The sequence below is a fragment of the Hyperolius riggenbachi genome, chromosome 10, assembly GCF_040937935.1.
Source record: "Hyperolius riggenbachi isolate aHypRig1 chromosome 10, aHypRig1.pri, whole genome shotgun sequence".
Classification (NCBI taxonomy): domain Eukaryota; kingdom Metazoa; phylum Chordata; class Amphibia; order Anura; family Hyperoliidae; genus Hyperolius; species Hyperolius riggenbachi.
In genome coordinates this window covers 51,965,082-51,979,287 of record NC_090655.1, presented here as the reverse complement: position 1 = coordinate 51,979,287, position 14,206 = coordinate 51,965,082, and the positions used below count along the sequence as shown (strand labels likewise).

General features: G+C 46.6%; 1 protein-coding gene across 5 annotated transcripts in view; it reads left to right on the top strand.

Annotated features, from left to right (window-relative positions):
* The window catches only part of EXOC6 (exocyst complex component 6), a 386,110-nt gene that overhangs the window by 114,097 nt on the left and 257,807 nt on the right, over positions 1-14,206 (top strand). For all 5 annotated transcript variants that reach the window (XM_068258178.1, XM_068258176.1, XM_068258180.1 and 2 more), the window contains exon 3: positions 9,150-9,197. In XM_068258178.1, coding sequence (XP_068114279.1) covers positions 9,150-9,197 — 48 coding nt within the window. The remainder of the gene's footprint in view (positions 1-9,149; positions 9,198-14,206) is intronic.

The following is a 14,206-nucleotide window of genomic DNA, read 5'->3' as shown; positions in this document are numbered from 1 at the left end:
CATCCCTTGTGAGCAGGCCAGCCCCTACTCAACAAAGTCTATTAGTCCTCAATTTCTCACAGAGAATCATTATGTGTTGCAGCTGCATCAATTGTCAGCTCTCAAGTTCTTTTGAAAAACACACAACATATTCTTTTTGAACTTTTCATTTTTCAGCAATCCCTTCCAAAGTACACCTGTAAAGCTGGCCATGCACTGGTCATTATGGCCAACAGATGGATTCCTCTAAGATTATTATCTGATCAGAGGGGAATCTATCTGCTCGAACTGCTCGAATCCCTCCATACACTGCACACAGAGTTTCAATCGATGGAAACATAAAAACTTTGAAGACCTGTGTGCACCTGCCACTTCTCCTAGTCCAACTCTCCCTTGCTCCCCCACACACATTCTGGGCCATGCAGTGTAGCCAAAGGCAGCACTTTCACCTTTCTGCAGCGTGATCCTGGTCTCTGTTTTCCCAGCCAGCTTCTGTTTCTTTACCCCAGAGACCTGGGGTGCATGTGTGACGTAATGCAGAGGACAGACACTAGACCAGGGGTCTGCAACCTTTAAGTCATAAAGAGCCACTTGGACCCGTTTCCGAAAAGAGAAAAAAACTGGGAGCCGCAAAACCATTATAAAACAAATCTAACACTGCATATATTGTTTCTTACCTTAAAGGGACTCCGAGCAGTGCAGAAACTATGGAACGATGCATATCATTTTAAAGCTCTCTTTCTCCTCTTTCCGATATATAAACCACCACCCTACGTCTTTTAGTTTTCGCTATTTTCGCGATTGAAATTGCCACGGCCGCGATTTCGATCGCGAAAATAGAGAAAACTAAAAGGTGTAGGGCAACGATTTAGGTGTCGTCAGAAAGAGGAGAAAGAGAGCTTTAAAATGATATCCATCAAGCCATAGTTATAATTGTATTACACAGGACGACACTTTCCCCAGTGTCAGCAGCTCCATTCTGCTGAATGCAGCTGCTGACTTTGACAAAAAGTCGCCCTGTGTAATACAATATAACTATGGCTTGATGGATATCATTTTAAAGCTCTCTTTCTCCTCTTTCTGACGACGCGGCCGCGGCAATTTCAATCGCGAAAATAGCTAAAACTAAAAGGCGTAGGGTGGCGGTTTATATATCATTGGAAAGAGGAGATAGAGAGCTTTAAAATGATATGCATCTTTCCATAGTTTCTGCACTGCTCGGAGTCCCTTTAATGCTTTATACAGGATCAGATATGGTCTCAATATGCACAAATTGTTATCAGATATGACCCCAATATGCACAAATCCTAAGCAGATATGACCTCAATATGCACAAATGGTTCGCAGATATGACCCCAATATGCACAAATCCTAAGCAGATATGACCCCAATATGCACAAATCGTTAGCAGATATGACCCCAATATGCACAAATTGTTAGCAGATATGACCCCAATATGCACAAATCGTTAGCAGATATGACCCCAATATGCACAAATCCTAAGCAGATATGACCCCAATATGCACAAATCGTTAGCAGATATGACCCCAATATGCACAAATCCTAAGCAGATATGACCCCAATATGCACAAATCGTTAGCAGATATGACCCCAATATGCACAAATTGTTAGATATGACCCCAATATGCACAAATTGTTAGATATGACCCCAATATGCACAAATTGTTAGCAGATATGACCCCAATATGCACGAATAGTTAGCAGATATGACCCCAATATGCACAAATTGTTAGCAGATATGACCCCAATATGCACAAATTGTTAGCAGATATGACCCCAATATGCACAAATTGTTAGCAGATATGACCCCAATATGCACAAATAGTTAGCAGATACGACCCCAATATGCACAAATAGTTAGCAGATATGACCCCAATATGCACAAATCGTTAGCAGATATGACCCCAATATGCACAAATCGTTAGCAGATATGACCCCAATATGCACAAATCGTTAGCAGATATGACCCCAATATGCACAAATCGTTAGCAGATATGACCCCAATATGATCAAATTGTTAGCAGATATGACCCCAATATGCACAAATTGTTAGCAGATATGACCCCAATATGCACAAATAGTTAGCAGATATGACCCCAATATGCACAAATAGTTAGCAGATATAACCCCAATATGCACAAATCGTTAGCAGATATGACCCCAATATGCACAAATTGTTAGTAGATATAACCCCAATATGCACAAATTGTTAGCAGATATGACCCCAATATGCACAAATTGTTAGCAGATATGACCCCAATATGCACAAATTGTTAGCAGATATGACCTCAATATGCACAAATAGTTAGCAGATATGACTCCAATATGCACAAATAGTTAGCAGATATGACCCCAATATGCACAAATAGTTAGCAGATATGACCCCAATATGCACAAATAGTTAGCAGATATGACCCCAATATGCACACATTGTTAGCAGATATGACCCCAATATGCACACATTGTTAGCAGATATGACCCCAATATGCACAAATCCTTCAGCAGATCTGACCCCAATAATCACAATCCTTCAGCAGATCTGACCCCAATATGCACAATCCTTCAGCAGATATGAAAAGAAAAACCCATTTACTCACCTAGTCAGAAGACCTCCTGTCACGATCTCCTCCTGTCTCGACCTCCGGTCCCGACCTCCTTGTGGCGCGCAACTCCCACGATCCTCTTCCTTCCCGACGTCACGTCCTGCCTGCATTACACTGCAGGGCTACGGGAAAATGGCCGCCCGAAGCCCTGCACTGCATCGGTCCAGCGGCCTCTCTGATAGGCTGCCGGCCAGCAGCAGCACATGTCACACGCGCGCCACAGCCACTGACACACACTACCGGAGCCGCGGCCTGGGAGCCGCGGCAAAGGTGAAAAGGAGCCGCATGCGGCTCTGGAGCTGTGGGTTGCCGACCCCTGCACTAGGCACTGTGGCACGTATTTTAAGTGACCACTAGAGGCCTAGAGATAAGAGAGCGGAACCGTGCTATGGACAGATGAGTGTAGCTTTGTTAGTCGCCGAATTGAACACCACTAACAACGTGCTCCCCCCGGCCCACCATTTCGACAGACATCTTCGATTCTTCGCAATCAACCGTTTTCACTAAGAAGTCAGTCTTATCTGGAATCGTTTGTGGCATAGGTTTCTAGCAGTTTCTATGAAATGATGAATCAGCTGGATATCGATGAAGAAAATAAGGACGTGTATGGCCACCTTTATTGTAACTAGGAATACTGAATTGTTATTTGGACACAGAAGTACACATAGAATAAAATGTTTAAAGGCAGTCTAACTACCTAACGACCATATCACACCAATGGGTGTGACCGTGGTGGGAGCTCCAGGACCACCTAACGCCAGATGGCGTCAAGTCCTGGAGCTGTGGTTTCCCGGGGAACGGCCGCGCGCATACGCGATCGTTCCCTGCCGGTTCTGCTAGCCGCCGATCGCGGCTAACAGGCTGTTTGTAAATAAAAGGGGAAAGAAATCCCCTTTGTTTACATCTGTACAGCGCTGCGGTCTCCAGCATCGCTGTACGAGATCGGCGATCCCCGGCCTCTGATTGGCCGGGGATCGCCGTCCTCTCATAGGCTGATGCCTATGAGAGGCGGAGAACAGGACGGATCGCCTTCCTGTTCAATCCTGTAGGCGGAGGGGGACAGAGTGAGAGAGAGCCTCTACCGTGTTTCCCCCTAAAGTAAGACATCCCCTGAGAATAAGCCCTAGCAGGAATTCCTAGCATGCTTGAAATATAAGCCATCCCCCGAATGTAAGCCCTAGGAGCAGCCCACATGACACCAGCAAGTCTCGCTCAATACAAAGCCTGGATACAGGAGAGCAGCAGTATAATGTGAGTTCTACAGTCCTGTATATGTGTGTCAGGTAATTTGTGTGTTTGTTGGAGCCAGCCCTCCTGATCTGTAGTGATGAGCATCAGCAGCACTTCACCTTTTCCCAGGACACACAGCTTATCCTATCATAGCTCTGGGGAGCCTGACAGTTCTCTGCCTGCAAGAAATAGACTCTTATGGCCCATACACACGGGGCACAACTGTTGCCACAAACACGTGGCACGCGCACGTTGCGGCGAAAGGTCCCCCGTGTGTATGAGGCGCGCGCCACGAACCGTCGCCAGTCAGAGCTGTCGCCAGGTGATTGACGTGGCCAGTTGCAGGCAACAGCTGTCCGCCACGCGTACTGCGTGTGTATGCGGACTAGCGATAGGGGGGGGGAGGAACCTTCGGCGACAGCTACCGCCGCATCTCTGTCCCTCTGTGCGCCGTTTGTACAGCTGCTGCACCAGGGGCGGACTGACCATTAGGGCACTCGGGCACGGACCAAGGGCCCGTGGTCAGGGGGGGCCCGCCGCCCGCCAGAGAGCCCTGAGCACGAGGGGAGACAGCCAGCGAAGGAGGGCGATTTGCATAGCAGCGGAGAAGGGGGGAAGTCCCCCCCTTCTCTCACCTTGGGGCCCCCCTTCCTGGCTCTCCCCTCCAGAATCGGTAAAGTGTCGGCGCAGCGGCTGACAGCGGGCGGAGATTTACCGCTGTTCAGCCACTGGAGGGAGCGCTGATCTGTGTGCCACTAGTCTGGGCTTCTCAAGCCCAGACTAGTGGCACAAAGATCAGCGCTCCCTCCGGTGGCTGAACAGCGGTAAGTCGCCGCCCGCTGTCAGCCGCTACCCGCTGCGCCGACACTTTACCGATTCTGGAGGGGAGAGCCAGGAAGGGGGGCCCCAAGGTGAGGGAAGGGGGGGGAACTTCCCCCCCTTCTCTGCTGCTATGCAAATCGCCCTCCTTCACTGGCTGTCTCCCCTCCTGGAGACACTACAAGCCTGGCTGCATATACTGGGTGCACCTATAGACCTGGCTATACCGGGGAGACCTATACACCTGGCTGCATATACTGGGGAGACCTATACACATGGCTGCATGTACTGGGGGCACTTATACACCTGACTACATATACTGGGGACACCTGTAGACCTGGCTATACCGGGGAGACCTATACACCTGGCTGCATATACTGGGGAGACCTATACACCTGGCTGCATATACTGGGGAGACCTATACACCTGGCTGCATATACTTGGGGCACTTATACACCTGACTACATATACTGGGGACACTTATAGACCTAGCTACATATACTGGGGGCACCTATAGACCTTGCTGTATATACTGGGGACACCTATAGACCTGGCTATACCGGGGAGACCTATACACCTGGCAGCATATACTGGGGAGACCTATACACCTGGAAGCATATACTGGGGAGACCTATACACCTGGCTGCATATACTGGGGGCACTTATAGACCTAGCTACATATACTGGGGGCACCTATAGACCTGGCTATACTGGGGAGACCTATATACCTGGCTGCATATACTGGGGAGACCTATACACCTGGCTGCATATACTGGGGGCACTTAGAGACCTAGCTACATATACTGGGGGCACCTGTAGACCTGGCTGTATATACTGGGGACACCTATACACCTGGCTGCATATACTGGGGAGACCTATACACCTGGCTGCATATACTGGGGGCACTTATACACCTGACTACATATACTGGGGGCACTTATAGACCTAGCTATATATACTGGGGGCACCTATAGACCTGGCTGTATATACTGGGGGCACCTATAGACCTGGCTTTACTGGGGACACCTATACACCTGGCTACATATACTGGGGACACCTAAAGACCTGGCTATCTATACAGGAGACACCTATAGACCTGGCTATCTATACAGGAGACACCTATAGACCTGGCTATCTATACAGGAGACATCTATAGACCTGGCTATCTGTACTGGGGACACCAATAGGCATGGCTACCTATTCTGGAGACACCTGTAGACCTGGCTACCTATACTGGGGACACCTATAGACCTGGCTATCTTAACCGGGGACATCTATAGACCTGGCTATCTTAAAGAGAGTCTGAAGCGAGAATAAATCTCGCTTCAGACCTCATAAATAGCAGGGGCATGTGTGCCCCTGCTAAAACGCCGCTATAGCGCGGCTTAACGGGGGTCCCTTCACCCCCAAATCCCCCTCGATACACCCGGGGATCGCTTCCTGGTTGGGGCAGGGCTAACCGCCGCAGCCCTGCCCCACGCGCGTCTGTCAGCGCGTATCTCCGCCTCTCCCCCGCCCCTCTCAGTCTTCCTTCACTGAGAGGGGCGGGGGAGAGGCGGCGATGCGCCGCTGACAGACGCGACTGGAGGCAGGGCTGCAGCCGTTAGCCCTGCCTCCAGGAAGGGAAATTCTGCGACCTTTCTACGACACACTTTTGCGGGGGGTGGGTTGGGGGTGAAGGGACCCCCGTTTAGCCGCGGGATAGCGGCGTTTTAGCAGGGGCACACGTGCCCCTGCTATTTATGAGCTCTGAAGCGAGATTTATTCTCGCTTCAGAGTCTCTTTAAATGGGGACATCTATAGACCTGGTTATCTATTCTGGGGACACCTGTAGACTAGGCTACTTATACTGGGGACACCTATAGACCTGGATACCTGCACTGGGAAAACCTATAGACCTGGTTACTTCCACTGGGGATACCTTTTGACCTGGTTACCTATACTGGGGGCACTTATTTTGGGGGAACTGCTGCCATATTAACTATTTTTGGGGAACTGCGGCTGCAAGATTAAGTGTATTTTGAGAAACTGCTGCCAGATTATGTGAATTTTTGGGGAACCGCTGCCAGATTGTGTATAATGGGGCAACTGCTGCTTCCAGATTCTGTGTATTTTGGGGGAACCACTGCTGCTACATGTATTTTCGGTGATCCGCTGCCAGATTATGCATATTTTGTGGAGCCGCTGCAAAATTATGTGTATTTGGGGGAACCGCTGCTGCCAGATAACGTCTATTTTGGGGGAACGACTGCCATATTATCTGTATTTTGGAAGAACCTCTGCCAAATTGCATGGATTTTCGGTGAAATGCTGTCAGATTACATGTATTTTGCGGGGAAACACTATGGCAGAGTTCAAACTTCCCCGGCAGACCTTTTACACCACTGCTAAGGTCATGTATATTTTGCCCCACCCATATTCTGTTGCGTGACCACACCCATTTTTTGGCGCGCCGCGCTATGCGCGGCACAGGGGTTTTTATCAGTATAAAATATAACATATTTACTGTTGTCAGTAAATTATTATATCTTAATCTGTAGAAATATAACTTGAAAGGTGGGAAACACTGGTATGGGGGCCCCATAATCTCCTATTGCCCGGGGGCGCCATGAGTTGTCAGTCCGCCCCTGTGCTGCACAGAGGGACCTGGCGACGAGCTGTCGCTGCTTTTTTTTTTTTTTTGTCTGTTGCCCGCAGTTTTGTTCCTCGTGTCTATGAGGCTTTACCCATATGAGCAGCAGAATCAATTTCTTGTAAGTGAGAGCCACTATCTGCAAACCACAAGCTCTGTGCATGCTGCTTGTGTTTCAGCATGGCATGCAGTATATACATTTTGTATAGGAAAACTACCAGTGTTTCGCCCCAAAATAAGACATCCTCTGAAAATAAGCCCTAGCACATCTTTTGGAGCAAAAATTTATATAAGACAGTGTTTTATTTTCAGGGAAACACGGTATGAGGCCAAAAAAAACAAAAAAAAAACAATCAAGTGCAGCAGCAATCGGACACCTCTGGCGGCATGTCCCCTTAGGGACAAAAATAGGAGAGGAGTCCGATCGCCACTCAGTGCAGCAAAAAAGGGCCTGGTCTTTAGGGGGGTTTAAAGGGAACCTAAGCTGAGAGGGATATGGATGTTTTCTTTTAAACTATACCAGTTGCCTGACTCTCCTGCTGATCAATTTGCTTAAGTAGTATCTGGCTCTCACACCTGAAACAAGCATGCAGCTAATCCAGTCTGACTTCAGTCAGAGCACCTGATCTGCATGCTTGTTGAGGGGCTGTGGCTAAAAGTATTAGAAACACTGGATTAGCAGGAGAGTCAGGCAACTGGTATTATTTTAAAAGGAAAAATCCATATCCTTCTCAGTTTCAGTTCCCTTTAAGGCCTAGCTCCTTAAATGGTTAAGAAGGGAGGTAGTGGTGGATTTACCTCCTCCAAATAAACTCAGAACAGTCAATTAATTGACAGAAAATTCACTTTATTCTTAGCACCAAAATTGCAACGCGTTTCTCTGGTCTATGCCTGCTTCATCAGGCTATAGCAGGAGCAACTGTTAAAGCGTCTTTAGCCAGCAAAAGTGCCTCTGTCAATATCTTACCGTAACTAGGATTTCCAGTCCTGCACGTTCTGTAGCTAGTAGCTGTGCTTAGTATGTTAGCTTTGGGGAAGATAGCACTTCGTCTTCTGGAGACGTGTCGGGATCTTCAGCAGAGGTCATCCTGTTGCAGCCCTTTTAGCTCCTTTTACACGTTTGCAGCGCTTGAATGTGGGCAGCAGACAGGTCGAGCGCAGTTCAGCAGAGCCTGTGATTGGTAAAGCATTATCTAAATGATATTCAGATAACAGGGGACAAAACGCAGCGTCAATGAGGTCATTGAACATCATTGTCCCGAAATTAATGAGATTTCCAATCCACCCGAATGCGCTTCCTTATTACAATGACCTAATGGGTCACTCAATATGTGGGAAAATATGAGGTCACGCTCTGGCTGCACCTGCAGCATGGAACAAAAAAAAAAACTTGCTGGGGTTTGTAGATTTCCACTTTTGATGTGAATCAGCCACCCAATGTTTGCATTCAGCAAAGTATGAATGTTTAATTACAAGAGAAATGCCATCGCCATCTCTCGCGGACAATGAATGGAGCATAGACCTCATTGAGGTTATCAAAAAAGGGGAACAGTGGCCAATTGGGTCAATGATTTGAATTGTTTGACAAGACCCGCAGGGACAAGAAGAGTTCAAAAATCCCAAGTAAATTTGAGAAGTTTGCCACGGAATCTGTTAGTTCGAGCTGTCATAAGTAATTAAAAGCAACAAAGGGGTTTGGTGGTCAAAAGTTCAAGTTCAATCTGTAGAGTTAATTTGAATTTGCCCAGCTTTGTGCAGAGTTTCTCATGAATCATGATCTGATTACAAGGGTGAGCAGTTACATTAGGGCAGCCTTTGCTTATTTCCCTGACCAAAGCAAAATACATTTTTTCTTCTCTTTAAAGGTCCAGGTTACGGATACCAACCGAAGATTTCAGGATGCTGGGAAGGAGGTAAGGAATGTTAATATTTATTCCTCTTTCATATAAAATCCAGCATGTCTTCAGGCCTTTACCGAAATCAGGAATGGATATCCTATGCCATTCTCTTAAGCATCTTTTACCCTTCTGTAGGTGAATTGAAAAAGTATTTATCATATTTTTCAGTGTATAAGACATACCTAGACTTACAGGGCAAAAACTAGGGGAAAAGAAAATATATACTTAACAATATACAGTATACTAAACCTGTTGGCCCAGGAACATCTTGTAGATGTTCTCCCCCAATTATTGTGTCCCCATCTATCCTCTGTTCTCTCCCCATGTGTCTCCCAATCCCCCATGTGTGTCTCCTGCTCTCCGATGTACAACTATCAGAATCGGCAGCTTGGCTCACCTAATCCGCGGCCCCGGCACCGATCACGGACCTCTTCTCTCCTTTTATGCGCCTCTAGTGCCGGCTTCTGCTGATCGCATCATCAACAGAAGCCGACACTAGAGTTGCAGTGAAGAAGGGTGCACACAGGAGACAATGCAGTGAGTCCCTGACATTGCGGCCAGGAGTCGGAGTCGGATTCGGGGCAATTTTGGGCATCCGGAGTCGGGGTTTCATAAACTGGGGAGTCGGGCAATTTTTGTACAAAATCCACAGCCCTGTTAAATATTAGACTAAGGCACATGTGTCAAACTCCAGGCCTGGAGGGCCAGATCCATGCCAGGGTTTAGGTTTAAAGATTCCCTCCCACATGTTCCTGAATTCCAGCAGCCTCCCTTATTTTCCTACAGAAGGGCCCCCTCTTTAAGATCCAGGCTGGTTCACTCTGACCCTAACCGTGGATCTAATATACAGGTGCCCCGCGTGTGTGGTACCTTCCCTTGTCTCAGCTGCCACATGTGCCATAGCATTATTAGAGGTGATGTTTTTTTCTCACCCTTCCTCTGGTAAGAGATATGCGATTAGAGGTCGCTTTTCTTGTTGTTCACGCTTTGTTGTTTATATGCTTAAATGTCCATGTGGCAGCTGTTACGTGGGAAAAACCACACAGGAGCTCAAAGATCGTGTTTCCAAACACAAATCCAATATTAGAGGTAGAAGCTTAGATCATGCAGTCTCAGAGCATTTTGTCCAATTTAGACATGATGTTAGTCAGCTCAGAGTCCAAGTTATTGATGGGGTGCCCCGTGGGTTTAGGGGTGATAGGGGTAGAGAATTGTTAAAAAGAGAGGCGCGCTGGATTAGGGAATTAGGGACTATTGGTCGTGGGGGACTAAATAAGGAATACGACTTAAATTTTGTGTGGTAGATGTTATATGGCTCTGGGTCTGTTGTTTGGGGGTGGGGGGTGTCCTTTGGGTCCCCTTCTTATTTGTCACTTATGTATCATAGGTTCTTTTGCACATTTTTACCATGCATTATTGAACTAGGGGTGTTATTTTATGGGTGGAGTCCAGGTCATCTATTGATAGCACTGGGCATGCGTATTTTTGTTTGTGTCTGTTTCGTATTTTTATACGCATACTATGCGTCTGTTTTTCCGCATCGCGGTGGCAATAGGACGCCAGTATAGGCATCATTGCATACGTCCTTCCGCATTGGTTGTCATGTGACGGTGGTTGCCATGGTGACGGCGGGCAGCGCTCGGTGTTTGTTCGTTTACAGTTTTATACTGTATTTGACACATCCAAACCCATGCCCTCTGCATCAGGATGCCCTGGATTCCTCCCAGGATCTTTTTAGATATTCAACAGGTGCCATAGATCAGAGTTAGAAATGTTTCTATTTATGTGTTTATGTTCCTGCTGTGACATCATACATTTCAAAATGTTTGACCAATGGAGTGGGAGGGCGGTACCCTTTGTGGACAAGCCCTGTAGTTCCCCATCAGGTCCAGTCATTTGCATAGGTTCCTCTGATTGGTTGCCCTGTTGGAGCTTTGACTATATAAAGAGCATGTCTGCAGTTGTTCATTTGGCTGTGTGGCGTGAACAAGGACTGTGATGGTCCGAAACGGTGGACCGTAGCCACTATGCAGCTTTAATATTTGTATTTTTATGATCCAATAAAATAATCTTCTGATTAAAAGAGCTGTGCTGGATCGTTTTGGAGGGTTTAGGATGGACTGAGAAAGAGAGGAATGTGTTCTCTACCTGATGGACCACACCTTTCCTGATTCAGACCCAACAATTCATTTGAGCTGTATCAAAAATGTGTGAGGATCTCGGCCCTCGTAGGACCGGTTTGACATACCTGGACTAAGGAGTCGAGGAGACGGAGTCGGGGCCATTTTGGTTACCCGGAGTCGTGGTTTCATAAACTGAGGAGTTGGAGTCGGAAGGTTTTTGTACCGACTCCACAGCCCTGATTGCGGCGGTTCATATTGGCGGGCGTTCATAAGTCGGGGAATTCCTGTATTTGGGAAGAAAAAGTTAGATATACAATTCAACAACTCTACAAGTATTTTTATGTCAAATGTATTTATTTAAGCTTACCTTAATTGATATAAAAGTTAAACACCCACCTCCGTAAAGGTAAGCCTCTGGATGGTCCAGAGCAGGCTTACTTGAGGGCATTGCAAGGGTTCCCAGGCATTTCATCTTCTGGTTAGACTGACCTCAGTTGGGGGGGGGGGGGGGGTGAATAAGTACCTCCTTGGCCCCTCTATAAAAAGAAGGGCTAAACTGGGGAACAATATAACATGGATCACAGTAATAAAAAACTGTATTATAGCAAGGAACTATAATAAGAAACAGTAACAAAGGCTACTATAATAGAGAGCACTAGCGGAGGAATAAAAAATGGGGGGCTTAACAGGGAGGCTGATACAATAAAAAAGTTTTTAGGCACACCTTCTTTTAAAGACTGTGTGCCACTTGCTTAATAATGACCCACTCCATTTGCCAGTACAGTTGTTTCCTGAGATCGAAAAATTATTTGAAGGGTTCCTCCAGGGTGAAAAGGTTAGGAAAGACTGCTCCAGAGGCTTCCCCATTCTTCTCAAACCCTCTGTTTTAGCACAGGGAACCCCCTAAATATATTCAAAAAGAGCTTGATGATTATGTTCTCATGGCGGTGCTCCCATCAGTGTTCGAGCACAACTGTACTACACATGCACAAGTACAAACCTGCACATGCCCAGTACAGCGAAGCTGCTTGTGCACGGCTTTTATCTCTGTGCACAAGTCGCTTTATCCTACTGGGCATGCATGGACTGTATATATGCTTGCACAGTACAGCTGCACCTGCACGTGAACAGGACAGAGCCCACAAACAAGAAGAGGCTCCTGGGCAGCAACGGTGGGCTCAAGGAAGGATCAGCAGATCTCCAAGTCAGATTTACTACTTCTATGCATTGTATGGCTGAGATGTATACTGGCCTCCTGAGTACATTTCAATGGATCTGAAGCATACCATAGGTAGTTGTAGGTACGTTATGCTATCACCAAAATGTGGTGCTTATAAACCCTAAAGAGTAGATGCACGTAACCATGGTAATATTGGTGTACACAGACAGCGCATCACAATATTACCATTACTTTCACTAGCAGTACACTATTAGCTTTACCCACAGTACTTGAGTAATGCAACTGCTCCTACGGTAATGCGCATGTTACCGTAATGCTCGTAGCAATGGTCCTGTAATGCTCATTGCAATGGTCCTGCTACTCGAGTACCGCAGGTCTAGCTAATAGCATAACTCGTGGTAGTAAGGGTAAAATTGCTGTCTGCTGTCTGTGCATGGCAATATTACCACTCTTACGTGCATCAAGCCCTAAGAACCCTAACTGATTTAATATTGGAAGGATTATAGGCCTAGAACAACAGGGAGTTTTCTTCTGACGTTTTATACGCCAGATCATTTTCTGTTTTGTGGAGCCTTTGTAAACCTCTAGAGTGGACAGAGGACACCTGTAATGAGAAGTATATACAGGTCCTTCTCAAAAAAATAGCATATTGTGATAAAGTTCATTATTTTCTGTAATGTACTGATAAACATTGGACTTTCATATATTTTAGATTCATTACACACAACTGAAGTAGTTTAAGCCTTTTATTGTTTTAATATTGATGATTTTGGCATACAGCTCATAAAAACCCAAAATTCCTATCTCAAAAATTAGCATATTTCATCCGACTAATAAAAGAAGTGTGTTTAAAAACAAAAAAAAGTCAACCTTCAAATAATTATGTTCAGTTATGCACTCAATACTTCGGGAATCCTTTTGCAGAAATGACTGCTTCAATGCGGCGTGGCATGGAGGCAATCAGCCTGTGGCACTGCTCAGGTGTTATGGAGGCCCAGGATGCTTCGATAGCGGCCTTAAGCTCATCCAGAGTGTTGGGTCTTGCGTATCTCAACTTTCTCTTCACAATATCCCAAAGAATCTCATGGGGTTCAGGTCAGGAGAGTTGGCAGGCCAATTGAGCACAGTAATACCATGGTCAGTAAACCATTTACCAGTGGTTTTGGCACTGTGAGCAGGTGCCAGGTCGTGCTGAAAAATGAAATCTTCATCTCCATAAAGCTTTTCAACAGATGGAAACATGAAGTGCTCTAAAATCTCCTGATAGCTAGCTGCATTGACCCTGCCCTTGAATAAAACACAGTGGACCAACACCACCAGCTGACATGGCACCCAGACCATCACTGATTGTGGGTACTTGACACTGGACTTCAGGCATTTTGGCATTTCCCTCTCCCCAGTCTTCCTCCAGACTCTGGCACCTTGATTTCCGAATGACATGCAAAAGTTGCTTTCATCCGAAAAAAGTACTTTGGACCACTGAGCAACAGCCCAGTGCTGCTTCTCTGTAGCCCAGGTCAGGTGCTTCTGCCGCTGTTTCTGGTTCAAAAGTGGCTTGACCTGGGGAATGTGGCACCTGTAGCCCATTTCCTGCACACGCCTGTACACGGTGGCTCTGGATGTTTCTACTCCAGACTCCGTCCACTGCTTCCGCAGGTCCCCCAAGGTCTGGAATCGGTCCTTCTCCACAATCTTCCTCAGGGTCCAGTCACCTCTTCTCG